General features: G+C 38.2%; 1 protein-coding gene across 1 annotated transcript in view; it reads left to right on the top strand.

Moving 5' to 3' along the window:
* zfyve9a (zinc finger, FYVE domain containing 9a) overlaps positions 1-27,353 on the top strand; it is a 40,923-nt gene that overhangs the window by 9,072 nt on the left and 4,498 nt on the right. The window contains 18 exon segments of the mRNA XM_058797440.1: positions 3,102-3,201; positions 10,883-10,990; positions 11,954-13,440; positions 14,445-14,544; positions 14,731-14,766; positions 14,769-14,906; positions 15,367-15,530; positions 15,690-15,798; positions 16,062-16,184; positions 17,366-17,521; positions 18,713-18,937; positions 19,493-19,575; positions 19,671-19,775; positions 20,219-20,369; positions 22,681-22,761; positions 22,999-23,161; positions 24,415-24,520; positions 24,745-24,921. Coding sequence (XP_058653423.1) covers positions 10,921-10,990; positions 11,954-13,440; positions 14,445-14,544; positions 14,731-14,766; positions 14,769-14,906; positions 15,367-15,530; positions 15,690-15,798; positions 16,062-16,184; positions 17,366-17,521; positions 18,713-18,937; positions 19,493-19,575; positions 19,671-19,775; positions 20,219-20,369; positions 22,681-22,761; positions 22,999-23,161; positions 24,415-24,520; positions 24,745-24,921 — 3,474 coding nt within the window. The 5' untranslated portion in view covers positions 3,102-3,201; positions 10,883-10,920.

Here is a 27,353-nt window from a genome sequence, read left to right as displayed (position 1 = left end):
ATCATTAGTCTCGTGAAGCCGCTTTCATATTGCTGTTCACTCAGGAAATGCTTCAGCACGGCCACCGCATGTAACTTTTAACAAGATTCACTTGTTTAAAACACGTTAAATTATATTAACATTTACTACATAACCATTATTCGTTAATAAACATCTAAATAGATACATAGCTATGGAAATTATTTATCTCCACGAGCGATCGCAGTTCGAGTAGGCTATAGTTCTGTGTAAATGCATAGATAAACCACACTGTCAGCAGGCATTTCATAATCTAGAATGACAAAAACATGAATAATTCTGATATAACATACCAGTTGAGAAATGCAATGTTTTGTTTGTTATATTTCAATATTCCAGAGAATATTATTCAGTGAATTAACATTATCCAGTGAATTATTCTTCACTCTTTAGCCTATTAAACAGCTTATAAACCTAAAACTGTAGTTTAAAATGAAGTTATGACTCCTGTCCTTTATTTATTTTCTCCATTTGAAAATGAAACCTACATTTATTTAGCTTATTGTTAAAATCAGTGTTGCCGCTGATGCTTTTTATAAATAAAATGTTTTTATCGTTGTAATATGATTAAATTTACAACAAATATTAAAATTAAATTTAACATGAAAGACTGTTAATTTTCAACCTTTTTTTTTTTTAAGATGACTGAAAGGAGGAAAAGCCAAAGTGAAGTATGGACTTACTTCACTCAGTTATTTATTTAATTTATAATGTTATTACTGTTCAGTAAATAAATATCGGTTCTGCATATCGGTTATCGGGCACATAAACATGCAAATAATTGGTATCGGTTATAAAAAAAAAAAATCTATATCGGTCGATCACTAATGATGTGACCCTGTTCCCCTCTCACACACACACACACAACGCGCTTCTCTACACTGTGCAAAACTGCATTTGAACATTCAATAGCAAATACTTAAACTAATAACAAAACATACTTGCGGTCGCTGATTCAGAAGCGCCAGATTGTCATAGCAGAGTCGGAATTGACCAATTTTTATCTTTTGGAAATAGCCTTTGTGCACAGTAAGCCTTGTACTCTCCTAGGTTCACAAAATTGTCGTCCGTAAAATGCCTTGCACAAATTCGAACATTTGGGTTGTGCTGTTCTGTTGTAAACAAATCTTAACCCATGATTCCTAATTGCATCTACTTTCGAAAGGCCAAATTAAAGTGCTTTTGCTTTCGCATAGAAACACCGCGTCTCTCTGACATGGCTGCATCAACACTACTGCATTTACTGAAACCATGCCGCCTTTATTTGCGTGAACATTTGGGTGGCATTACGCAAATATTTCCACATTGTGACATGGACATGTGGGGGCGTGTTTGAATGAGGCGTTTTAGCCTGGTCTGGATCATCCTTCTCTTTTAGATAGAATAAATCATTTCGTGGGAGACTTTGAGCTTTGTAACTCTGCAGATCTTACACATGCACAGACAGCTACATAACACACTAAAGAAAAGGAAAACAAGGAATCGCGTCATATGACCCCTTTAAAGATGTCTTTGTTTGGCATTTTAATTTTATTACGATAGGACAGATGATAACTGACAGGAAACGAAGTGGGAGAGAGCTGGGGGGGCGGGATTGGGAAAGGTCCTCGATTCGGGATTCGAACTCGGGACACCCATAGCTCAATGGTGCTGTATGTCGCTGCCCACAAGGCTATCAGCACCATAATTAACATTTCCTCCTTGTGGAGGAAACATCATTCATTTAGCAGATGCTTTTATCCAAAGCGACTTACAATTGGGGAATACATCAAGCGATTCATCTTAAAGAGGCAAATAGACAGGAAGTGCTTGTAATACCAAGTTTCAAGCATTATTCAAATAAGTACAAGCTAGACAGGGAAAGATTAAAGAAAAGAGAAAAATCTATTTTTTTTATTTTTTATTTAATTAAGCATTATTGTATGAGCAAGAATGCTGTTCTAAATATCAACACACCTGTGACTACAGCCATGCTGATAGCATTTTTTAATTATTTAAGTGAACCAATTCAATGAGTCGCTCGTAAAGACAGTCCCTTGTCGCCACCTACTGGTATGACAACGTAACTTGAAGAGAGACCTGGAATGCAACTCAAGTTCAAGAACTTAATCTAACGTTTGTAGAAGTACAAGTACCTTGCAGAAATATGCACAGTGGTATTTGGGACAAAAGAATGAACCCTCCCACCCACATTCCTTTCCTTGTTTTCCTCAACACAAGACTCCTAATAAGTGTAACTGTGTATTGGTGTAATTTGACACAATAATATACTGTTCTGGTCTGACATGCACAAATGCACACAAACTGACCTGTAACTTGCTACTTTCTCTGCATAGTTTAGCAGTGTCAGCCAGAGTAGGATGTTGTTTGTGTTTTCATATATGGAAAGGTGACTTCAACAGCTAATGGATTCTGGTAACCTGAAGTAAGCTAGATCAAGTGAAAAACAATTGTTGTATTGTAAATTTAAGATTTTCATTTACAGTTACTTCCCTCTTTTATACCATTTTCTTGAATAATGTTTTCTGGTCAAAAGTGATATCAGATGTTATTTTAAGACACAGCAGGAAAAAAAAGAAGAGTAAATGCAAATTCAGGAGTCCCAATTCCTCCACCTCACTTAAGCAATTTGCATGACTGTTTCTTATTCCCCTCCTCCGATGTCTTCTTAGCTTTGTGCTGACAGTGTGGCAAAGCGTGCATCTTTAACTAAGCGTAAAATGTGTCTAGTCTGCTACTTTCAGAACCCTTTGCTTGGTGGAATATCTTGTCTCTGGCGTAATCCTCGTTCTTATGTGTGACCGGCCTTCAACATTACCCACTTTGTCAGTGACAGCCTATTGCAATGTAACAGAGTCAGCCACAACCTTGTGCACCTGATTTTGCCCATCTTCAAAGCTCAGCGAAGTACTGGAAATGTTCAGATTTTTAAAATAACAGGTTAACTGGAAGATTTTAGACCTTTAGTGTATGAACACAAGGCATCTATTTAGTGTTAAGCTGAATCAGGCATGACAGGAAGAATTAAACCCAGTAGAGTTTGTATGTCATTAGTGAGGTTTTATCATCCTGTTCTGTTTCAGATTTGGCTGTCCAATGTTTGTGAAACTGGATGAGACGAGGGCTCTATCAGGAGCCTTTGTGCAGATATACCTGCAATTACTGAAGAGGACCTCTGGGCAGGTGAGAATAATGTTCCTTTTCAACTTAATTAGCTTAATTACAAATCAGATGGTACAATTTATTAGGATGTGTCATACTTCATATTTGGGATCCAGTGATATTGTAATTATTTTTGATATGACAAGCTGATTATTATTTTATGTCATGACTGATATATGGCTATATACTATAATATGTACTACCGAAAGTTTGTTAAAAAATAATTGGGAGCATTGGGATTCTGTGTTGATGGTTATATTATTTTTAAACTATTCCATGACATGTACTCTTAAAGAGGAAAAGGCTCTGTGATAAATCACTTATGAATCGCTAGTTAGGGCCTGAGCACCAGAAGTGGGTGTGGCAAAATGGCTCGATAGCGACACCTGTAAAATTTCAACGGAGTGCGCCTCGAGCTACGTTTTACGTACATGTACGAAAATGTACACACATGTATCACACCATTACCTACCAAAAAGTCTCTTGGTACAAAACCCAACAGGAAGTACATTTTGAATTTCCTGTACTGTAAGATTTTTGTGCAGTTTTTGCCATTTCTAGGCCTCGTACTTTGACAAACTCCTCCTACAGTTTTAATCGGATCATCTGCAAATTTGGTGAGGGTTATCATAAGGCCTTTGTTACGTTAAATGGACTACTTACACAACTACTTCCGCGTTCTACTTATTGCGGCTCGGGAGTTTCCGGTTAGCATTCAGTGCACCTACATACAGACAGTTTCTCATGAGAATGCAGATTATTACTACATTTTAGGGCTGGCATTTCTATAAATAAAAAAAAAACAACAACAATTAATCATTCTCTGCATTAACATGAATTATCTTCAACCTGCTGAAATGTTCCTATAAATATATTTCCCTTTCAAATGTGCATTCTGAATAATAAATAAATATATTTCCCCACTAACCTGCCGCTTCAGCGCTTGTCTTCTCACGAACAGTATTTTTCTTTTACTGATCATATTTCATTCACCTGTTGAATGTACAGTTTTAAATTAATTTGACTGATAAACACCCTTATGAAAATTAACCATGGTTTTACTATAGTAAAAGTGCCATGTTTTTTTCAGTTTTTACCATTTGTATAGCAACACTTTTACTACAAATAGTCTACCATAATTAAACTATGGTCAGTGTAGTAAAACCAGAGTTAATTTGTGGTTATATGGTTTAACTTAAATTGCAATTTTTGATTTTATTTGTAGTAAAACCATGCCTAATTTGAATTTTTTTGTGTGCATTGGTGCTCTTATTCCGAGCCCCTACTGCTTATTCCAGTGTTTAAAATGGCTGAATGAATGTGCGGTAACTGCCTTATTTAACGATGTTTAACATTTAAATACTTTTTTAACAGTAACACGTTGACAGTGAGACTACTTTGAATATTCATATTTTGGCATTAGGCTACATACAGTGAAATGATGACACAGAATAGTGACTAACATATTTAATATAGATAAAAGATATATATATATATATATAAGATATGTCAAATTATTTTTTACTTTATTGAATTTTTCTTTTTCACCCAATGAACATAAAGATACCGATAAACACAGGGATTAAAGTTCAATTGCAGGGTTCCCGCCTGTCTTTAATGTCTTAAATTCACTTTTCATAATTTTAAGGCCGTAAATAGGCTTACATTTCTCAAACAGTGTAATAAATGTCTTAATTTTAGCTTGAATAGGTCTTAAATTAGGGAAAGACGAGGTGTATTCAGCCTGCTGAGGGGGATGTGATCAAAGCCTGGAGTGGAGCGAAAGCCCGTTCCTCTCTCCGCTCTAAGCGTTCTGTAATCACTCCGCTCTGGATCCACTCCGGGTTTTCTGTTCCCACTCATGGAAAAACTGCTCCGTGTTCACTCCATTAGTTATTAGGGATAATGGGGAAAATGAGGGAAAAAGAAACATGTAGCGCATTGTTGTTGTTCTGCCGGTGTACCGACAAAACATGCTACCTATCAGATTGTGCTACCAATAATATATTTCCATTGTTTTAAGGGTAAGCTTAGGGTAAGGGTAGGTGTGAACGGGTAGGTTTAGGGTAGGGGTAGGTATGGACATTAAAAAAAGCCTCAAACCACATTAATAAGTTGCTGGTAGCACAATCTGATGGGTAGCATTTTTCGCTATCGATTTGTGCTACCTATCTTTTTAATGGGAGGTAGCACAATCCGAGCGGGTAGCACAAATCGTCAGAACACCGGCACACCAAAAATCATCCCCGTCACGGCTGCAGCTTCTCACTGACAACACAGTAACGCCGCTCGCATCATTCACAGTCGGGTTATTATCAGAGAACAGAGCAGAATTCTGCGCGGGATTGCGGCTATTACCGGTAATCATTCTACAGATTCCCGCAGGTTCCGACGGAATGCATCACATTTGCACCTGCTTTTGAGTCTTGAGAACTCGCTCGCGCGCTCTCATCTGTGCACAGATCGCGATAAGGAGAGTGACAGCTTTTAATAATTATTAAGGGAGTTTGCAAATGTGATATTGATTTAATACAACAGATCAATAAACAAGTACTGCATGATTTCGCTCTATATCTTCAACGAAAATGGTTCTAAATGAAGTAACAGCTGAGCCGCTGCGCATCTCTAAAAGCAAACACGGCGGTGTTTCATTCATGAATGAAAGTGCGTTTTTGATTCATGATTAATCATTCATAAAGACAGTGCCTGCGTCCCAATGTGCATACTATCCATCCTAAATTCTGTGTGGTAGTACTAATTTTCAATATTATTTAGGGCAGATAGGGTGGATAGTATGCAAATTGGGACGCAGGGAGTCACTTGATTCATTCCTGAATGAATCATCCGTTCGAACGAATCAATTGAATGAATGATTCAGTGAAGAAATCATTGACTACGTTTACATGGACATCAGTAAATGTCCTTATTCTGAATAAGACAATATTATGATTAAGGTGTTTACATGAGTTGCTTTTAGAATAATCCTTTCATGTTCCTGTTTTACATGTTATAGTACACAGATCGATTAATGGCATGCGTCATTACGTCACCACGCAACGCTATCCGACGTCTCCTCCAGAATTTCACATAAACATATAGTTTGTCTTCGTGATGATGCCTTATACAGTTTTGGGTGTTTAATTTTTAATTTTATGAAAGCTTCAAGTGCAATTAATTATTTGTACATGCATACAGACGACGGCAGTGTTGAAGCTCTTTTATTTGCCATCAAACGGTTGATCTCTCCCGTGTGTGTATTCTGTCGCAAAATGCGGCGAAAAGTCCTACACGACGGTAATAGTTTGATTAAGGTGTTTACATGTCTGTACTGCACTTCAATAATGCGACTAAAATAGGAATACTCCACATGTCTTAATTCGATGTGCGTTTACTTCGAGTATGACTTTAGCTGGATTAAGGTAATCAAAAATCTCTGTTTACATGGTAGACTCTTAATCAAAGTATTGTCTTAATCGTATTAAAATCAGAGTATTGATGTCCATGTAAACGTACTGATTGACTTGCCGCCACCTGCTGGCGGTTTCAGTTTCACTTTTAGCGTATAATTTCAGTTATTTAAATCATTTAATATTTCTGTATTCAAAATTTTATATTTAAAACATTAATCTCCACATGAATCTATGAATTTAATTGCACTCATGCCACCTCTGAGCCTCAATAAACGTCTGAAAATGTACAAACTGCTTTTGTGTTCTTCTGTGCCACCTCTGTAGTACAAATTAATTTTTTATTAATACTAATTTCATATGATTGGTAACTGATTTGTCTCATTCTACTACTTATATTGTTTTAAATAGAAATTTTAAAAAGCTTATAAAAATACATTTTTGAATTTGACAGATGAAAATGATGCCATTGCAAAGGTAAAAAGAAAATACCCCTGTAAGTCACTTTAAGGAGTCAAATGTCACCTCGTATTAGGAAGGCTAATTTTTGATTATTGATCAGATGGTACTCCTAAATTTTTTAAATTAGGAGGACAAGCACTCCTAAAAAGAAAAGTAAGCACAGAGCCATGTGTAACATTAGATCTGTGCATGAGGTCTTAAAGAGACAGCAGCCTAAATAAACCTGCTGCTGTCTTTCATTATACAGTGAAGACTATCCAGTGTTATTTTACAGTTGAATAGATTATAGTTAGACCTAACTGAAAAATATTAAGTACTGATAATTTAATTTGTATCTTGTTATTGTTTTTGTTTGTACTATTGATTGTCATTAATTTATTTGTTCTTATTTTATTATTTACTATTTACTTGTCTTATTTAGTTAAAATAAATTTGATTCTGAGTGCAGGTGATTCTTGGGTGGGGAGGGGGAGGGGGCATGGTCCTTGGGAAATAGTCCTGCCACCACAGCTGGAAATTTTTTTAATTTTTGATAAGAAGATGCTCCTATTTTTTTATTTTTTAAATTAGGAGGACAAGCGCTCCAAATTACAAGAAGAAAAACACGGCTCTTAAACTGGGTGTGTGACAGGTATGGCTGTGGAATGGGGTTTGGCCGAGGAAAAATTTTCAGTCAAAAGATTTTTTTTTGCTTTAACCCCTGTAAACACAGGGTACAAGACTCTGGCTTTCTCTGTCTTCTTTGGAGCTCCTATGAAATAACAAGAGAGAAAATATTATCAAGTTCAACAGTATGATGAATAAATATTAATGGTAACCCTTTACAATAAGATGTAATTTGTTAACATTAGTTAATATATTAACTAACAAACGATCAATTAACAATACATTTATTACACAATTTAGTAATCTTTGTTAATGTTAGTTAATAAAAATACTGTCGTTCATTGTTCATGTTAGTTCACAGTGCATTAATGTTTACTAACACAACTTGTGATTTTAATAATGCATTAGTAAATGCTGAAATTAACATGAACTAAGATTAATAAATGCTGCAGAAGAATTGTTCATTCTTATTTCATGTTAACTAATGTAATTAACTAATGTTAACTAATGAACCTTATTGTAAAGTGTTGCCATATTAACATCTAAACTGATACTTTAACCTGTTAACTTGTATACCCGTATTTTAAGCTCTTTAACCTATAACATTAGTTGCGCCAGCGCCACTGAAGTCATGCAGTAACTGCTAATTCAGTTTTAATGTGCATCTAGAACAGCCGCAGATGAGGCATTAAGTGCATGGCACTGCAACAAACTTACCATTTTACAGAGTTTAATGTAGCAATATGGTCGATCAGTTTTAATCGTGTAACTGTTAATAATAGATTTGAACAAAGAAATGAAATGTTACTACGCACAGGCAGTATTGATTGTCAAATACAAAAATAAGACGAGTAAAGAAAACACCCTTTACTTAAATATATGAACACAGAAAACCTGTTAACAGGTTAATGTAACATCTCCTATTCTATGACTAATAAAATAATCGCAACTTACTCTGTATAACTGAACATCGTCGTTGTCTTGTTTGATCAGGGTTTAGGCACAATACTGCCACCTGGAGGTAAACCAGGTACTGGCGCTGGAGTATTTACATGTGGTGTTATCATAAAAGTCCTGTTCATTTTAAATATTGCGGTTATCGCCAATACCGGTATATCGTCACACACTAAATTAACACAATATCGATAATTGTTGCTTTGAATATCACAGTTATCGTCAATACCGGTATATCGTGACACCCCTAGCTGTAATATTTCAAAACGGAAGTGCTTCACGAGGCTCAGTGAAATTTTGAGTCCCTGGCGAGAAAGTTTGTTTCGCCATGAAACAGGAAGTTGCTGTAACTCAGGCAAGCAATGTCCAATCTGCCCCAAACTTCACATGTTTGATAGGAGTTCAGTCCTGAACACGTCCATGCTCATATTCAGTTATAGTCATAGCGCCACCTGCTGGCAACAGGAAGTGTCTTGGTTAACACCGTTATTGACTCCTAGGAACATATTAAAAAGCGTCAGCAAGTGTTAAATAGGCTGGCAACATGCTAAAACATGCTAGCAACACTTAGCTAAGTGTTAAAGCATGCTATTAATGCAGTGAAACAGGAAGTTGATGTAACTCAGGCATGCAGTGTCCAATCTGGCCGAAACTTAACATGTTTGATGAGAGTCCTGGCCTGAACACATCTACATGCCAAGATTCAGTTATAGTCATAGTGCCACCTGCTGTCAATAGAAAGTGACATGTTTAACACTGTGATGCACTATTAGCAACACAGTAAAATATGCCATTGTGTGCTAAAAATGTTAGAAACTAGGGGTGGCACGATACGCGTACTGAACCGTACGGTTCACGGGGCAAATTCCAAATGGAAGTGATCATCCCTATCCCCTTGGAGTGGGGACTTTGGAGTGAACAGGGCACATGCGAGCCATTATTTAATCGTTTGAAATGCACTTGGCAAAGGGAGCGATCTAATTTCCTCATAATCTTCAGCTGGGATGTTCCCGGGACAACGCAGCACGGTGTACGTCAGTGGATGTCGCTGTTCTAATGTCATATGTCTCTTTATTGTTGTTAGCATAACTGTTGCAAATTAACATACATTTTATATTTTAAAATGTTTTTAAAGTTTTTCGCTATATATTATATAAAAGCTAATATGTATACAACTTTTTAAAATATAAAATGTATATTGTTTTATGCAGGTGTCGGTCAGCGAATCTACTGTGCTGCGTGCCATGCTGCGTAGTGCTTTGTCACGGGAACATCCCAGCTGCAGATAATGAGGAAATTGGATCGCTCCCTTTGCCAAGTGCATTTCAAACGACAAAATAATGGCACGCACTTGCCCTGTTCACTCCAAAGTCTCAACTCTAAGTGGAAAGTGATGATCACTTCCATTTGGAATTTGCCACGTGAACCGTATGGTTCGGTACGCGTATCGTGCCACCCCTATTAGAAACATGTTCAAACATGCTAGCAACACTTAGCTAAGTGTTAAATCATGCTATTAAGGCCATCAAACAGGAAGTTGTTGTTACTCATGCATACAATGTCCAATCTGCCTCAAACTTCACGTTTCGTTAGAGTCCTTGCCTGAAGACATCTACATGCTCCTATTCGGTTATAGTTATAGCGCCACCTACTGGCAGTAGGAAGTGACATGTTTAACACTGTGTGATGCACTATTAGCAACACAGTAAAATATGCATTGTGTGCTAAAAATGTTAGAAACATGTTCAAACATGCTAGCGACACTTACTAAGTGCTAAAGCATGCTATTAATACCATGAAACAGGAAGTTGTTGTAACTCATACATACAATGCCCAATCTGCCATCTAAAGGCCAATATTCAGTTAAAATTATAACGCCACCTGCTAGCAACAGGAAATTACTTGTTTCACACTAACTTAAACATGCAATGTCCGATCTGCCCCAAATTTCACATTTGGTAAGAGTCCTGGACTGAAGACTTCTACATGCCAATATTCAATAATCATAGCGCCACCTGTTGGCAGCAGGACATTTGGCACATATAAATTACTTTGACATATTCCTTTTATATTTACCACTTTAAAAGCATATTGCCCACTGCTCGCTGTTTTCCTATGTCCACCTGGTGGTGGTGAGCCCAGGTGCGAGGGCCCTTTCAGCTCTGCTTGCAGCTTTGATTGTAGTTGTTTTACCTTGTTAGCGCTCTGTATTACTGGTGCATGTGGAAAATATTGTATTTATGTGCTCATGAAAAAGGCAACTTCCCTTTCAGGTTCACACGGAACTTGGCAGGGTGGAGTTTCTTGACCCATGGAGAATTACTTTCAGGCTGAGGCCTTTAACTTGGACAAGGTGCTGGACGAGTTTGAACAGAACGAAGGTAAGAGAATGCTTAGAATAATAAAAAAAAAGAATAAAGCTCTTACAGTCTGAGGTGTTCTGAGGGCATACTTCTGTAATGTTAGACAGAACAAAAGATACTCTGTCTCAGCACATTTACATATCTTCAGATAACCCACATAGTCAGGTGAATTAGAGCATAATGAACTGAACACGGAGTAACACAGGTGCCGACAGAAGTAGAACAAATGTTTGACGTTGCCGCTTGGGTTGAACTGCACACAGCATGGCTAGCACAAGCAGGTAGCTGTGCTGGTGGCAGCAGTCTGTAGTGTAAATGGGGTCAATTGAATTAGCATTTCCCCTCAGGACTGCTGCCTCTCCCTGATTTTCCTGAACACTGTTTAATTGGTGTCACGTAGTCAAGCACATGTAATTTACAAGGTTAAGGTTGCATGTGCATTTGAGTTATAGCAGGATATTGCAATTAGTGTTATTTTGTTCACAGTTCTGGGTTTAGCAGAACAACAGCTCCTGGTGCACAACCATATACAATTGACTGTTTGAAATGTATTGATTGCTTTGTCTTGTATGTCACAAAGAACATTAAAAGCCACACAGACTTGCCTCACACACAGCCACCCTCTTAGTGTCGCCACTGAACGGTGGAACGAATGTATATCCCCTCTTCGACACTAATCTTGACAGATTAATGGGGGTGAAAGGAGACTCGAAACCATTAAACGGCCCCAGAAGAAAGGCGAATAAGCAGGGAGAGCAGTGTGTGTGTGTATGCTTGGATGTATGTAAGAGAAAGAGAATGCATACCCACATTCCAAAGCATTCATGTGTCATTTTGACAGATGGATCCCAAGGCGATGACCAGATTGGCCCACTTCCTTAACATTTTCCAATCTAGCCTGGCCTCATTTTTCAATTTATCTTCTGTTTGTTTCAATCTTCTCAAAAAGGAAGCTAATCAGCTCTCTCCTCATCCTTTCAGATGAAACGGACACGCCGACTCTCTCGGATGCCAAGTGGACCCAGATTCTCGCTCCGCCATCACACCTTCTTTCCCTGAATCCGGCACTGACCCACTCTGACCTCAGCCCAAGGGACAGCCCTATCAGCTTCAAACCGCTTCTAGATGCCCAGACGTCAGACAGCCCCTCTTTAGCTGAGGTCACCAGGTTAGATGGGAAACTGGGGGTGGAGCAGCAGCCTGAGGGCAGGAGTGAAGAACGGCCAGCAGATGTTCATAGTCCTCCTCTGCCCCAGCCTAACATTGGCAAGCTGGTGAGCACTGATGGGCAGTTGCCAGACTTGCCGTCCTCCAACAGAGTGGTGCTGGAAAACGGTTATCCATCTAGTCCTGATCTTAACGACCGGACTGACGTTCTTCTGGTCAACAAAGATGAGAAATGTGAAACTGTTACGGATGAGCAAAGTGTTAAGGACACTGGTCCCCAAGAGTTTAAGACGGAGCAGAATGGTACTGACAAGGGAAGTGGTGGTGGTCTTCAAGATTTCACTGTTCTCGAGGAAGAATGTGGGAATGGGCCACCAGTTTTGAATAATGGTGTTACGATGGAGGCAAGCCAGTCTGACAGTGGTTCACCTGTCCTTGAGGTCGGAATGAGGGACTGTAATCTGGTATTTCCAGAAGGAAGTAATCCCCAGATAGGGGAAGCAGTTTTGCACAAATCAGTGAATGTTGGCGGAGAACTGGATTGTGAGAGGGAGAATCATGAGGGTGCCTTTCCAAATGGTGGACTGGTTGAGAATGAAAGTGCAGGGGAAGACACCTGGGAATCAAATCAGGAAGAGAAAGAGAAAACGATAGAGAGTGACCACAAGGGAATGCACAGAGTGTCTGAATCATTAGGGGCGGAGAAGTCCATGTCCAATGGTCTGATTGTGGATCATTGTGGAGATGCACAAAGCCAGTCAGCGGTCCCTTCAAAGGAGGACTCTGTGACGGAGGAAAAAGAAATGGAGGAAAGCAAACAAGAGTGTTGTGATTCAGTTCGAGGACTGGAATCTGGCAGAATGGGCAAACTCAACAACAGCCGGCTGCAGCCTGTCAGCGTTCCCTACGGTGGTGCCCGCCCGAAACAACCTGTCAGTCTGAAGCTGCAGATTCCCCAGCCTTTCTTGAGCCAAGTCCAGAATGAATTTGGCTCCACCGGCAAGAACAAGAACCTGGAGCCACAGAGTAGGGCAGGAGGCCTTGAGGCGTCTTGTGGAGCAACTGAGTCTGGGGTTGTTCGAATGAATGGAGAGCATGGAGATAGCCCTTCAGGCTTACTCATCCCTTCTGAGAGTCCAGACAATGACCTTCAGGCAGGACAGCAATTGAAGAAACCCTTCAACTCTTTGGGGGAAGTGGCTCCTGTTTGGGTTCCTGACTCCCAAGCACCCATTTGCATGAAGTGTGAGGTCAAATTCACCTTTACTAAAAGAAGGCATCATTGTCGGGCTTGTGGCAAGGTAAAGCCTATTGTTCATTATTGTGGTGTTTTATTAAGACAAGTTTATTCAAATCCCTTATCCAAGTATTTAACTAACATGCTGTAACTCGTTTGGGGCAAGGCACATGATTTCTTAATTTGCAAAAATTTTTGAGGTATGATGTTACTTTTCTAAGCAATCAGGCTTGAGATAAGATTTGGCTCTTTTGACTTGGCTAAGTAACCACCAAAACTACTTAAGCAACATGCTTGAAAACCACCACACTGGCAACAGGCCACCACACCCTTGCCTTTTGGCAGTGCATAGGTAAGCACCACTTACTTTTTCTTCAGAAATTAAAAATCAATTTGATATTGGCTTCTGGCAAGTTGGAAGCTCAAGCAGAATTTAAGCTTGTCCGATCACCCGCAGACCAATATGTTTGTGCTTTCTCATTTTCTCTGTAAATATTTTGCATTATGCTTCATTTACTTTATCTGTTGCATCTCTCTTCCATTCTTAAGTAAATGTGACAGACCCATCGACAGAAAAGGGCAAAGAGCGGAAAGAGCAGTCAGCTGTGACATCCTTGACCAAAATCAAGCTGCTTTGAATCAGCTAGTGGGATGCTGACTTAGAATGAGAGAGCAAAATTGCAAGAAAGTATGGGTAATTGTCCGGCAGCTCCAAACCTGTGAAATTGTCAAAATCCTTCAGGGAGAAATGGTTGTCGATGTAGCACTTAAAATAACTGCAAGACTGCTAGAATAACGCCTTAATTTCCCTTGGTGATAAACTGCTGCATCGTTGATGACATTTTCACTGATATGGGCTGGAAAGAACAACTGGAAAGAACAGAGTGAAAATGAAATGTAGCTGTGGTGGAAAATAGTTTAATCTGACAGAAGTGTGATCGTTCTAGACCACTTCTTCTGTTCTGAGAACTGGTTTATGACTGATTCAAGTAGCTTCTTTCCAATGTTTTGTCTGGTGTTGTTTCTTTCATAGAAAACACATTTTGTTTGTGGTGTGTGTTTGGCCAGGTGTTCTGTGCTGCCTGTTGTAGTCTGAAAAGCAGGCTGATGTACATGGACAGGAAAGAAGCCAGGGTTTGTGTTACCTGCCACCGTGCACTTATGAATGGTGAGTGATATGAAATTGATAAGAATAGTTATAAATTTACCTCTATATACTGGGAGTTTTTGTACCTCAGAATTTCCCAGATTGAATCACTTCTTTTTTTTATACAGAACTTAACCAGTTAACCTTTGAAATAAGTTTTACTATGTGAATAACCAGATACTTTGAACTCTACATCTTTCTTATTAGCTCAAGCATGGGAGAACATGGGAGGAGGTTGCAACCAGAGCCAAATCCCAACAACCCAGCTGAGTACTGCTCCACTATTCCCCCTCTGCAGCAAGCCCAGGCATCAGGAGCACTCAGCTCCCCACCCCCAACTGTCATGGTGCCTGTTGGTGTCCTGAAACAGCCAGGGTCTGAAGGTAAAGTCTGTAGGATTTTGCCAAAATCGTTTCTAATTTGTGAATTGCTGATTTCGACTTTTCAGCAGTGTTCAAATTGTGTTAAGGCACTTTGTGAGTCCCCAGCCACTAAACTTCATTATAGGTATGTTTAGTCTCTTCGCCTTAATCATGTGCTAACTTCTACTGTTGTCATTCCCTAAAATTCAGTCGTCATTTACTCACCCTCATGTCGATTCAAACCTGTATGAATTTCTTCTGTGCAACATAAAATAAAATATTTTCAGAAATGTCTCAGCATCTCTTTTTGTCTGTACATGATTGCAGAGCAGCAGGTTGACCGTTTTTTTGGTTTGTTCTTATATGCGACAGATCCCTTAACTCTACTCTAAATTTGAACACTGCTTTTCATGCTGTTTATCATTTAAAGTCCAGAGTTAGCTATTCATAAGCCTCACTGTGTGTGTGTGTGTACTTCCAGGCTCTGTTCCTCGAGAGCAAAGAAGGGTTTGGTTTGCTGACGGCATTTTACCCAATGGGGAAGCTACAGACTCTTCTAAAGGGCCGGCGGCAAACCCCAACCCCACACAGCCTGTGGCAGCATCCCAGTACTCAAACAAATCCTCAGGAGCCAATGCTTCTGAGGTGACAATTTGCTTTATCACATTCAAACTCAGTAAACTGTTTTTGAATCATCTGTAATATGGAGTTTTACAGGCATAAGCTTGTTTCTGAACGTGATTGTTATCCTGAGATGGCCGTGTTATGTTGTGGTATGCATTTCTGTCTCCTCCCCTGTCATAGGTGGCCCGTGCCACTGGAGCCACGACCGCCAGCCCTGTGGGTAGCTCTCTCAGTCTGATCCCAGAGGACGGACTTCCTCCCATCCTCATCTCCACGGGCGTCAAAGGAGGTACGGGAGGCCACATCACAGGTGCTTGCCCATCCTCACCATTCAGCTGCCTCCACTCCTTTAAATATGAGTATTGGCGATTGATTGTGCATGTCTGTGTGCATGGATCTGTGTTTCTGCTTATGTCTTCACCACTCATGCTAAGGGGAGGACTTTCATTGGGTTGGTTCCTCATCTGGGTTGCACCATGAGAGGAAACAGAATAGATTCATGGATCAATTTGTCGATAGTTACAATATTGATATTGTGTGTCTTGTCCGCAGACTATGCTGTGGAGGAAAGACCTTCTGAGATTGTGCTGATGCAGCAGCTTGAGGAGGATGGCCCTGATCCTCTGGTGTTTGTCCTCAACGCCAACCTGCTGGCCATGGTCAAACTGGTCAATTGTGAGTAAGCCACTCCTTGCTAAGATGTTCTCTAGGGTTTAATGTGCCAATGGCGTGACTTTGTGAAATATTTGTTCATGGGTGTTTCTTTAACTGTGGGCATGTTTGGCTCTTTAGTTAGAGCTTATAAAGACAAATAAATGATCTTAAAACACAATTTTCAAATTCTTACTTTTTAATTTAATTTGTCCTATAACAATGAATCTTCACTTTTTTCATAGTTTTTGGAATAAAATGCCAAACAGCTACATTTTGCAAAGGTTAATAACAGATGGCTATAAATATTTGTAATTATTTTTCAGTTTTTGCATAATTTGACATTTTAAGCTACAAATGTAACTTATTTTTTCTATACACACACACATTTCATCTCTAGCATGTTTTTCACTGAAACTGCTCTCTCCTTTAAAACAAACAAACATAACTTTACTAGGTCAAAGTATTTTAATATGGTAGAAATAGTGCTACAGATTTAGGACAGAAAAGTCTCACTGACTGCATTTATTTTTGACCAAAAATACAGTAGAAATAGTTATTTTAAATAGCAGTATTATTTTACAATATTATTACAATTGAAACTTTTTTTCTATGTTAATACATTTTAAAATGTAATCTATTACAACGTAATTTATTAATAAAGCTGAATTTTTCAGCAGAGCCATTACTTCAGTCCTCAGTGTCACATGATCTTTCAGAAATCATTCTAATTGCTGAAGAAGAAAGAAATATTTCTTATTATTATCAATGTTGAAAACACTTCAGGAAAAAGAACAGCATTTAATTGAAATAGAAATCTTTTGAAACATTATGAATGTTTTTACTGACACTGTTGATCGATTTAATTCAAGTATTAATTTTGCTAAAAAAAAAAGAACTTACTGACCCCAAATTTGGAACGGTAGTGTATATAAGCCATTTACACACAGTGCATATTTATGTAAATATGCCCCAAGTTAAAGAAACACCCAATTTATTAGTTTCTAAATTATAGCAATTAATTGAATGTAATGCACATATTGCAGCATTTAGTTGAACATAACTGGTAGCTGTAGTCCTGGCTGTTGTCATTCTTTTGTGGAATTGCAGAAAATTAGCAACGTGAGGATATCCTTCACTATGCCAAGGAATGTCCTACAATTCCCATGAGTCATAACAGTCTTTTGTGTCATCTTTGTGTGAAGATGTAAATAGGAAGTGCTGGTATATGACAACAAAGGGTATGCATGGCGTGGGCCAGGCAGAGGTTGTAGTGCTTCTACAGTGCCTCCCTGACGAGAAAACCATTCCCAAGGACGTCTTCTGCCACTTCGTCCAGCTGTACCGGGAGGCTCTCACAGGTAAACTGATACGCCTCCACCAGGGGGCCGTTCTGGTAAACTGATCTAGACAAAATGAGAGCAAGGCCTACATAGATAAAATTAGACCGTTCTGCCAAGAGGTTCTTAAAGGTAAAATGAGGCTGCTGGCCCCAGTGGCATTGAGGATCCACTTCAGCAGAAATTGTTTTCCAGACACAATCCTTCTCTTGTCACCCAGTCCTATTTCAGGTCAGTGGGTTCAGCTACAGAACAGTTCCCATGTCTTCTTACTCTGACTGCATTCCCTGTGAACCTAATGTAGGATGTGTGCCAAAATTGTGGACGCCAATTCAGATGTGTTGAGTAAAAGAATGTTATTTGTCTGGCCAGGTTAAATGGTCATCAGGGTACATAGCTGCTAATGCTGGGGAACTCTCATTAATTTTTTTCTAATGGATTGAAACATGAGCTGTAGCCATTTTAGTATTACAATCTAAAGCTCTGTCAACAGTCAACATCCTAAATTAATTTGGACTTCAGCAGTCACATTTAGCTCTGGTTCAGTAGGAATCCATGCAAATGGGGATTTTGAGATTTTGAGCAAGTTAGTCACTTGAATTTGCAGAGTTGACCTTTTTTTGCCCTCAAGAAATTCCACATGTTATTTCACAGATCTTTACATTCTATAAAAGCAGCAACGCTTCACTAAATGGTAGTACTAGACTCTAAATAATCTAGCGAAATGTTGCAAAGCTAACAAATAAATACACTAATAACCATAAAAATGCAAAAGAAAAATTTAAATAGCTCCTTTGTAATTGGATACAACCACTCTACTTGTGAATCAAATATAGACATAATTAACATTTAAGTCTGTCATCTTGGATGTTTTTTTATTGTAGATATTATTTGAGATTGTTTTATATTGATACAGATGATTTGTCTTGTAAGTGATATACAAGTAGATTTTTAATCCTATTTCATTGCTGCTTTTTGATGCAATAATAACTAAATACCCATTAGACTACAACAGTTCAGAACATATGCGATGTATTATTAATAACAACAACATTATTATTATTATTTATGGCACTTATATGTCAGCAAAGTTGCTTAGCCATTTAAATAGTTGCAAATGTATTTTATTTTTTATCTAATTTGAAATAACTTAAGCATGAACTTAAACACAGTGGTAGAGATCGATCTAATCCCACACTTTCTTCTGTGCAGGAAATGTGTTAAGTCACCTGGGCCACTCCTTCTTCACTCAGAGCTTCCTGGGCAGCAAGGAGCATGGCGGCTTCCTTTACATCAGCCCCACCTTCCAGACCCTGCAGGACCTGCCGTTGCCTAACCCACCCTACCTCTTTGGCATCCTGGTGCAGAAGTGGGAGACCCCCTGGGCCAAGGTCTTTCCCATCCGTCTTATGCTCCGCCTAGGGGCGGAATACCGATGTGAGTTTGTGGTTTTATGTTGATTTTGAGGCCTTTGTAATGGTTTAGCTGTGTCGAACATTGGAAGATTTCTTGGTTGTTACATTTGACCTCTTCACACGGAAAGGTGTGCATTTACAGAATGTAGAGAATGCAAGGCCTCTTTTTGATGCCTGTAGAAGAGCTATTTAAGAAACAACAATGCAGAAAATGTTGTTCTTCTTACACAGAGAATTTCTCTGCACTAATTCGTAAGCATGGCCTCCTGTGGAGATGGAATATATTAACATTGTATTTCCCGCTGAGCTTCTCAACTCATGAATTCTCTGCCATGACATGCAAGTGCACTCGCTTACACGAAGAAGCACCATGTACATTCTAGTCTCGTGTTTATCTGGGTGCATGAGAACTGATTAGGCACACATGCTCCTGATTTTTACATTACAGTAATTGCAATATTATATAATGGGGCCTTTCAGTTATGTGGAGTGTGAAGGAGCTTATTGTGAGCTACTGATTTGAATTAGCATGACTTGTTTTGGTGGCTTAGCGTGTTCTTTTGCACTTGTGTTGCAGTCTACCCCTGCCCACTTTTTAGCGTTCGCTTCAGAAAACCCCTCTTTGGAGAGACTGGTCATACCATTATGAACTTACTGGCAGTGAGTGTTCTAATTTCACTTCTTCTGCATTTAGTACATACCTTAACCCATGCCAAGTGATTTATGGGCATCTGACTTTTCTCACATGTCTACAGGATTTCCGTAACTACCAGTACACATTGCCGGTGGTGAAGGGGCTGGTGGTGGACATGGAAGTGAGGAAGACGTGCATCAAGATACCGAGCAACCGTTACAATGAGGTGAATAAAATTAGCACATGCCACAGAGAAACTATTTGAATTTCTGTAGCATTAGTGGCCACACATTTAAAATAGAATGCATGTGAAGTGTATTTGAGATCTATATGGAACAGCGAGCATAGCAGATTGATGCCATATGTCCCATGGAACAAGTGAAGCATTGACAACAGCTTGTGTTCTTTTCTCAAGTTGTTGAAGACTTTTAGTATTTAGCTAGTGTTTAAAAAGCGTTTGACGGAGCAGAACTTGTAGTGGCAGACCTTTGACATAGAAGGGATTATTTAAAGCCTTGAGTGCCTTGTGTCTTACTCTGCTGTCTTTAGAAGCTGTCATTCACTCATCTAGGACTTACAAACCCTCAAAAACATAATTAAGTGTTAGGATTATGCATAACTTTGGAAAGTCATGACAAGCATTTTTTTTTCGGCTTTCTTCTTTCTCAGCTCATGAAGGCAATGAATAAGTCCAACGAGCATGTGCTGGCAATGGGAGCGTGCTTCAACGAACGGGCGGATTCCCATCTTGTATGTGTTCAGAATGACGATGGAAACTATCAGACACAGGCCATCAGTATTCATCACCAGCCTCGCAAAGGTGCGCCACCGATACTTGCATTTGCAAATGAAACCTTAAAGCCACACCCAAAGATCTGTACACTGTTGTTCAGACATCTTGGAATGATTTCTAAAGGAAATCATGTGACACTGAAGACTGGAGTAATGGCTGATGAAAATTTAGCTTTAGCATCACAGGAATAAATTACAGTTTTAAAATATATTAAAATAGACAACAGTTATGTGTAAATTGTGAGAATATTTAACAATCATACTGTTTTACTGTCTGTGATCAAATAAATGGTTAGCATAAGAGACTTCTTTCAAAAACATAAAAAAAAAAAAATGACCAGCCCCCAAACTTTTGAATGATAATATATGAAAATTAGAGATGTCAGTTGATTTAAATATCAAATTAATCACAATATGTTGACTATGTCGATAGTTCACACAAAAATGAAAAGGAAAAAAAAAAAAAACTATGGTAGATATACAGTCATGGCCAAAAATATTGGGCACCCTTGGTAAATATAATCAAAGGCGGCTGTGAAAATTAATCTGCATTGTTAATCCTTTTGATCTTTTATTAAAACAATTCACAAAAATCTAACCTTTTATTGGATAATAGGAATTTAAAATGGGGGGAAATATCATTATGAAAGAAATGTTTTTCTCAAATACACGTTGGACACAATTATTGGCACCCCTAGAAATTCTTATGAGTAAAATATCTCTGAAGTATATTCCCATTCATATTCACAATTTTGAGCACTCCAGGGTGATTATGAACATGAAATTATCCAGCCATGGCTTCCTGTTTCACAGAAATTTAAATAGGAGGGAAAACAAAGCCCGCATTCCCTTAATCATCCATAACAATGAGAAAAACCAAAGAATATATTTCTGATGTGCAGCAAAAGATAATTGAGCTTCACAAATTAGTGAAGTGGCTTTAAGAAAAGAGACAGAGCAGTGAAAATTCCCATCTCCAGCATCAGGGCAATAATTAAGAATTTCCAATCAACATAAAATGTTAGGAAACTGCCTGGAAGAGGACGTGTGTCTATATCGTCCTAATGCACGGTGAGAAGGAGAGTTTGAGTGGCTAAAGACTACAAGGATCACAGCTGGAGAACTGCAGAAAATAGTTGAGTCTCGGGGTCAGAAAACCTTTAAAAAAAAAAAATTGTCAAACAGCACCTACATCACCACATGTTGTTTGGGAGGGTTTCAAGAAAAATTGTCCTCGCTCATCCAAAAACAAACTCCAGCATATTCAGTTATCAGACACGACTGGAACTTCAAATGGGACTGGCTTCTATGGTCAGATGAAACTAAAACATGAGCTTTTTAGCAGCAAACACTCAAGATGGGTTTGGTGAACACAGGGATAAAAAGTACCCCATGTGTACAATGAAATATACTGCTATATTTCTGCTGGAGGTCCTGGGCATCTTGTTTAGACACATGGCATCATGGATTCTATCAAATATCAACAGATAAAAAAATCAATAAATGACTGACTCTGTTAGAAATCTTATAACGGGCCATGTTTGGATCTTCCAACCATACAATAATCCAAACACAAACCTCAAAAACAACACAAAAATGGGTCACTGAGCATAAAACCAAGCTTCTGCTATGGCCATTCCAGTCCACTGACCTGAACCCTATAGAAAATGAGTGGTGAACTGAAGAGAAGAAGCACCAACATGGAGCTGGGAATCTAAAGGGTCTGGAGTGATTCTGGATGAAGGAATGGTCTCTGATCTCTTGTCAGGTGTTCTCTAACCTCATCAGGCATTATAGGAGAACATTTAGAGCTGTTAAACTGGCAAATGGAAGTTTCAAAAAGTATTGAATAAAAGGATGCCGTTAATTGTGGCCAATGTATATTAGAGAGAAACTTTTATTTCATAATGATATTTCCCCCCATTTTAAATTCTTATTATCCAATGAAAGGTTAGATTTTTGTGAATTTTTTTAATAAAATATTAAAAGGATTAACAATGCAAATTAATTTTCACAGCCTTCTTTGATCATATTTACCAAGGGTGCCGATATTTTTGGCCATGACTATGTGTATATATGTGTGTGTATACATACATTATATTTATATTTATATACGTCTGTGTGTGTGTGTGTGTGTGTGTTTGTGTGATTTTTGGATAAACTATCCCTTCAAAGACAAAATTCATTTTCCAGTCCTCCGTTTTATTCTATTGCACTCTAAAGATGTTTCTGCAGAATGCTATTCAGGGTGGTAATTGCTACTTATCCAAAAGTGAATGAGTAATTTTGCATGAGGAAAGTAAGTTTTTGATGTATTATTTCCTTTATCCCTCTTTTAGTGACTGGAGCCTCCTTCTTTGTGTTCAGTGGGGCTTTAAAGTCTTCATCTGGCTACTTGGCTAAGACCAGCATTGTGGAAGGTACAGCAGAAGACATTTGCAGCCTCTTTCTCTATATGTAGGACATCTGATCCCTCTGGAACAATGACTAAACTGGACATAATCTCTCCATTAATGTTTTTGACCAAAGTCACAGTCGGGCAGAATTGTACTTTTTTTACCAAGTCATTCTAATTTAAAGTGCTTTCTTCTTACAACTGTAAAATATGCTGCAGATCTGCGTATGTATAGTAGTAATGCTGAATGCTTATGCCTCAGATGGGGTCATGGTGCAGATTACAGCTGAAACGATGGAGGCCATACGGCAAGCCCTGAGAGAGATGAAAGATTTCAGTATTGCCTGTGGGAAAGCTGATCAGGAGGAGAACCAGGAGCACGTCCATATCCAGTGGGTTGATGATGACCACAATGTCAACAAGGGGTAAGTAGACTGCTAAAACTGAGACTTTTGCATGACAAGTTCACTGAAACCGTTGCCTAAAATGTAATTTAAGAGCATTCGCATCTCAAAATTATCCAGGCTGGTTTAATAGTGTGCTGCTGAGGTCTTAATCAAATACCGTATTGACCTGAATACAAGACGATGTTTTTTTCTTGGAAATACATCTGAAAAAACACGGTCACTTATATTCGGGGTCTAGACTTTGACATGTCAGTAATACACCCTCAACAATAGGTGGCGCCAAAAACGCATAAAACGAGTGTGCCATGAAATATGTAATATGTCGTGACTGTCATGTTAGCCTGATGGGAACAAACTTCCTCTGTAAGTAATTTTAAAACATAAGACAGTACCCAGATTTGAAGACTACAATAAGATTTCACTTCTACTGTTAATAAAATTGAAAATTGAGATGGATAGCTTAAATGTTATATAATTCATATGGGCTACCTGTTATTTCAATGGTATATCAAAAAGTGTATGTTTTCAATGTCATTTTTGGTACATTTTACCAGTATTTACCATACTTTCAAAACAAGAATTAAAATAGGAAAAATATGCAGTTTGAAAATAATTTAAGAAAAAATGTTTTACAGAGAGGGAGAAAAAAGATTTGGTTTTCAAAAAGCCTTTTTCCAAAAGGTACATCTGGAAAAAGGTGGGTCGTCTTATAATCAGGGTCGTCTTATATTCGGGACAATACGGTATAAATAAATAAATATATATATCTCTTTGAAGTGTTTGCGCAAACAAGCTGTTTGTGCATTTATTAGATCCATAAAGTCACAAAGATTAAAGTCTCAAACCCAAAGAGATATTCTTTCTAAAAGTTAAGACTCGCCTACATCACTGTGTGGGAAGATTTGCATAACACTGACGAAATGTGTACGCAAAGAAAGAAGGCGTAACTTTTATTCTCGCTGTAGTGTTGTCGCCATGGAAGCTGATATTCCAAATATGGTAAGAGGCGTTAAATTTCCATCACATGCTTGAGGTATTCGGCCAATAACAAAGCACTGGATAGCTGGCCAATCAGAGCACACCGCACTTCTTAGAACAATGAGCTTTGTAAAAATCGATGCGTTTCAGAAAGGCGGGGCAGAGAGGAGCAACAATAATGTACGGTATGTGGGAAATAATGTGATTTTTGAACCTTGTGCAGACATCTAGCTGTTGATCTGTCATAACAAACATCATTCTTTTCATCATTCGTGCACTTTTCCTATTTTCAGTGTGATCAGCCCCATTGATGGAAAATCTATGGAGTCAGTCACCAGCGTTAAGATCTTCCATGGCTCGGAGTATAAAGCCAATGGGAAAGTCATCCGTTGGACAGAGGTATTTAACATTGATTCATTATTCATCTTCATTTAACCTTATGAACTCTATTGTAATGACATTTAAATCTGTAGGACTTTTTTTTTTTTGTCAATACAATGAAATTCAGTGGGATCCAATGTAGTTTTGGACTAATATAAAATGAACAAAAGCACTTCTTTATTGTCTCAAATGATACAATTGTACTTTTTACTCAATATATTAAATGTTGTGTTGTTTCTTAGGTGTTCTTCCTGCGGAGCGAGGACCAGACCAATGGCCTAAGCGATCCTGCGGACCACAGCCGACTCGCTGAGAATGTGGCAAGGGCTTTCTGCATGGCCCTGTGCCCTCACCTCAAACTTCTCAAAGAGGACGGCATGGCCAAACTGGGCTTGCGGGTCACGTTGGACTCAGATCAGGTGACAATGACAAGCTCCATTTCTCCATTTAAATGTTGCTTTTATTCTGAAGGAGTCATCTTTCCTTGACTCCAAGCAGAATAGTTAAGAAATTAAAATTTGCTGAAAATGAACTCGTCAGGCTATCCAAGATGCGACTATTATTCTTCACCAGAACAGATATGGAGAAATTTACTATTATGACACCTGCTCACCAATGGATCATCTATGGTGAATGGGTGCCGTCAGAATGAGAGAATTAACAGCTTATAAAAAAAATCACAATAATTTTGTGAATTGTGACGTGGAAAGCTACATGTTTGTAATAAATCTATCATTAAGACACTAGTAACTTCAAACCATTGTTTCCGGCTAAAAAAAACGAGTCCTCTATCCATAATACTGCTTTCTCCAGTGACAAGGTTGTCTTGTCTGAATCAGGAGAGAAATATGCACACAAGCACTGTTTAGTAATGAAAGTCTGCATCTCAGCAGCTCGGTCCACAAACTCTTCCTCTGCATATAATGTGAGTTTGGGTTGCTTAAGGTTCATCTGGGAAAACAGTAATCGTTATCTCACTAGATTCATAACGAAAATCATTTATAAACCTATGCCAACACAGGAGAATACATCAACATATTTATCAATATGCGATTTTTTTTGTACATCGCAATTTCAAAATAAAAGTCGCTCTGAGTTTGCTTGTGTCCAAATATTAAAATTAAATAGATTTAAACACCCTTGAATCACGCTGTAAATTGCAACATCACCAGGCCATTGGCGCCCTCTGCAGGTATTTGTATAATACATAATGCACTAAAATTGGTTATATTCATATTCTATATAGGCATATTAAATTATGTATTTTAACAGTGTTGTTCAATAAAACCATGTAATTACTTGGTTTTGATACTTTATTTGAACCAATTATGATTGCCTCATCATTATTTTATATATAAATATGGTCATATTAAAGCCTGTTTTTCACTTAGGTCTATTTTTATTACTAAAAATTATCAGATTACTTATTATTGTTAAAATAATCAGTAGATTACTTGATTACCAAAATAATTGTTTGTTATGGCCTTAGATTAGCTAAAACATTTAAAAATACAACTGCATTGTTTTGCATTTTGTGATTTTTGTAATTGAAAATTTCTTAAAAATAGTATTAAAATATTCTCTCGTTCTAGTGAACCAAGTCTCTGTATTTTCTCTTGATCTCATGAGCTAAATGTATTGTCACACCCTTAGTGTCTACATGCATGATATAGCTCATACTTTTCCAAGTGTATGATATAGCTTTCATTCATTCAGGTCAATCATGTCTTCATAAACTAAAAGGAAAGCATAACTTTGCCATAGTATCCTTTTATGTTAAAGTGGCCACAGTCATTGCATGCTTTGCTTGTGCTGCACTTTATTTGTACCATTTTGTTTTATTAGTTTATGTATTACAATTTGAAAGATAATAACAATGTTTGATAAGTGAGATCTCAATTTCATTTTGCAGTTTCTGTATGTACCCTGGTCAGTGGATTTTGGTAAACTGTCCCTTTAAAGATCAGAATCCTAACGACTTTAAAGAGCTTGAGCATTTAAAGCAGGCAAACAACAAAACTGCAGCACATGCTTATAATTAGGGCCCCCCTCGACTAAAGATTTTTCTGTTCATTTGAAGCATTAGTTGACTAATTGCACATTTATTAATAATCCATTTAAATCCTAACAAGCCTAATGAACCTTTAATTGCCTACATTGCTTAATAAGCGCTCAAGCACACGCATAGTTAAAGCTTGCCACACCGGCATATGAATGTGTCAGGGAAAATCAGTAAGGAGGCTGCATTAACATTTTAATAATTCATTGATAAACTTGCTTTTTTGTTTTCGGTTTAAGAGAGTGGGCGACACTGACTCATCTCCGCAGTAGTGGACGCGCCTGTATGCATGTTTCATACATAATCTGAGAATATTTGTTTTCCATTTGAATTAGTTTATTTGAAAGTAGATATTTCTCTTTCTCTCTCTCTCTCTCTCTATGTGTGTGTGTATGTATGTGTGTGTCTGTAAGCATACGCAGAGTTTCGGAGTTTCACGCTCAAGTTCACAGAGACTGAGACAGCAGAAAGCGCATCCTGTTTGCTTTACAAAAGCGCAATGTTTTGTTGTTATTGTAAGTTCACACAAATAAACGTAGTCTTTACATATTTGAAACATGTATTACTCTTATCTGTATGACCAAAAATGAGGGAGTATTTTAAGAGCAAGTGAGCGCACCGGTGCCTCCATCTGTCCTGCAGTGAGCTACTGTTCAGCTTCCACACTCTGCACAGACACTTTAATAGCGCATATTTCTCTAGGTTAACATTAGATTAAGCGGCCATGTAAAGTTGCTAATACTTACATATAGACCAGCCATTAACGATCTGCGTGACTTCGCCAATGTTGAT

Source organism: Onychostoma macrolepis, chromosome 02 (assembly GCF_012432095.1).
Source record: "Onychostoma macrolepis isolate SWU-2019 chromosome 02, ASM1243209v1, whole genome shotgun sequence".
NCBI classification, from domain to species: domain Eukaryota; kingdom Metazoa; phylum Chordata; class Actinopteri; order Cypriniformes; family Cyprinidae; genus Onychostoma; species Onychostoma macrolepis.
This window is presented reverse-complemented; position numbering and strand designations above follow the sequence as displayed.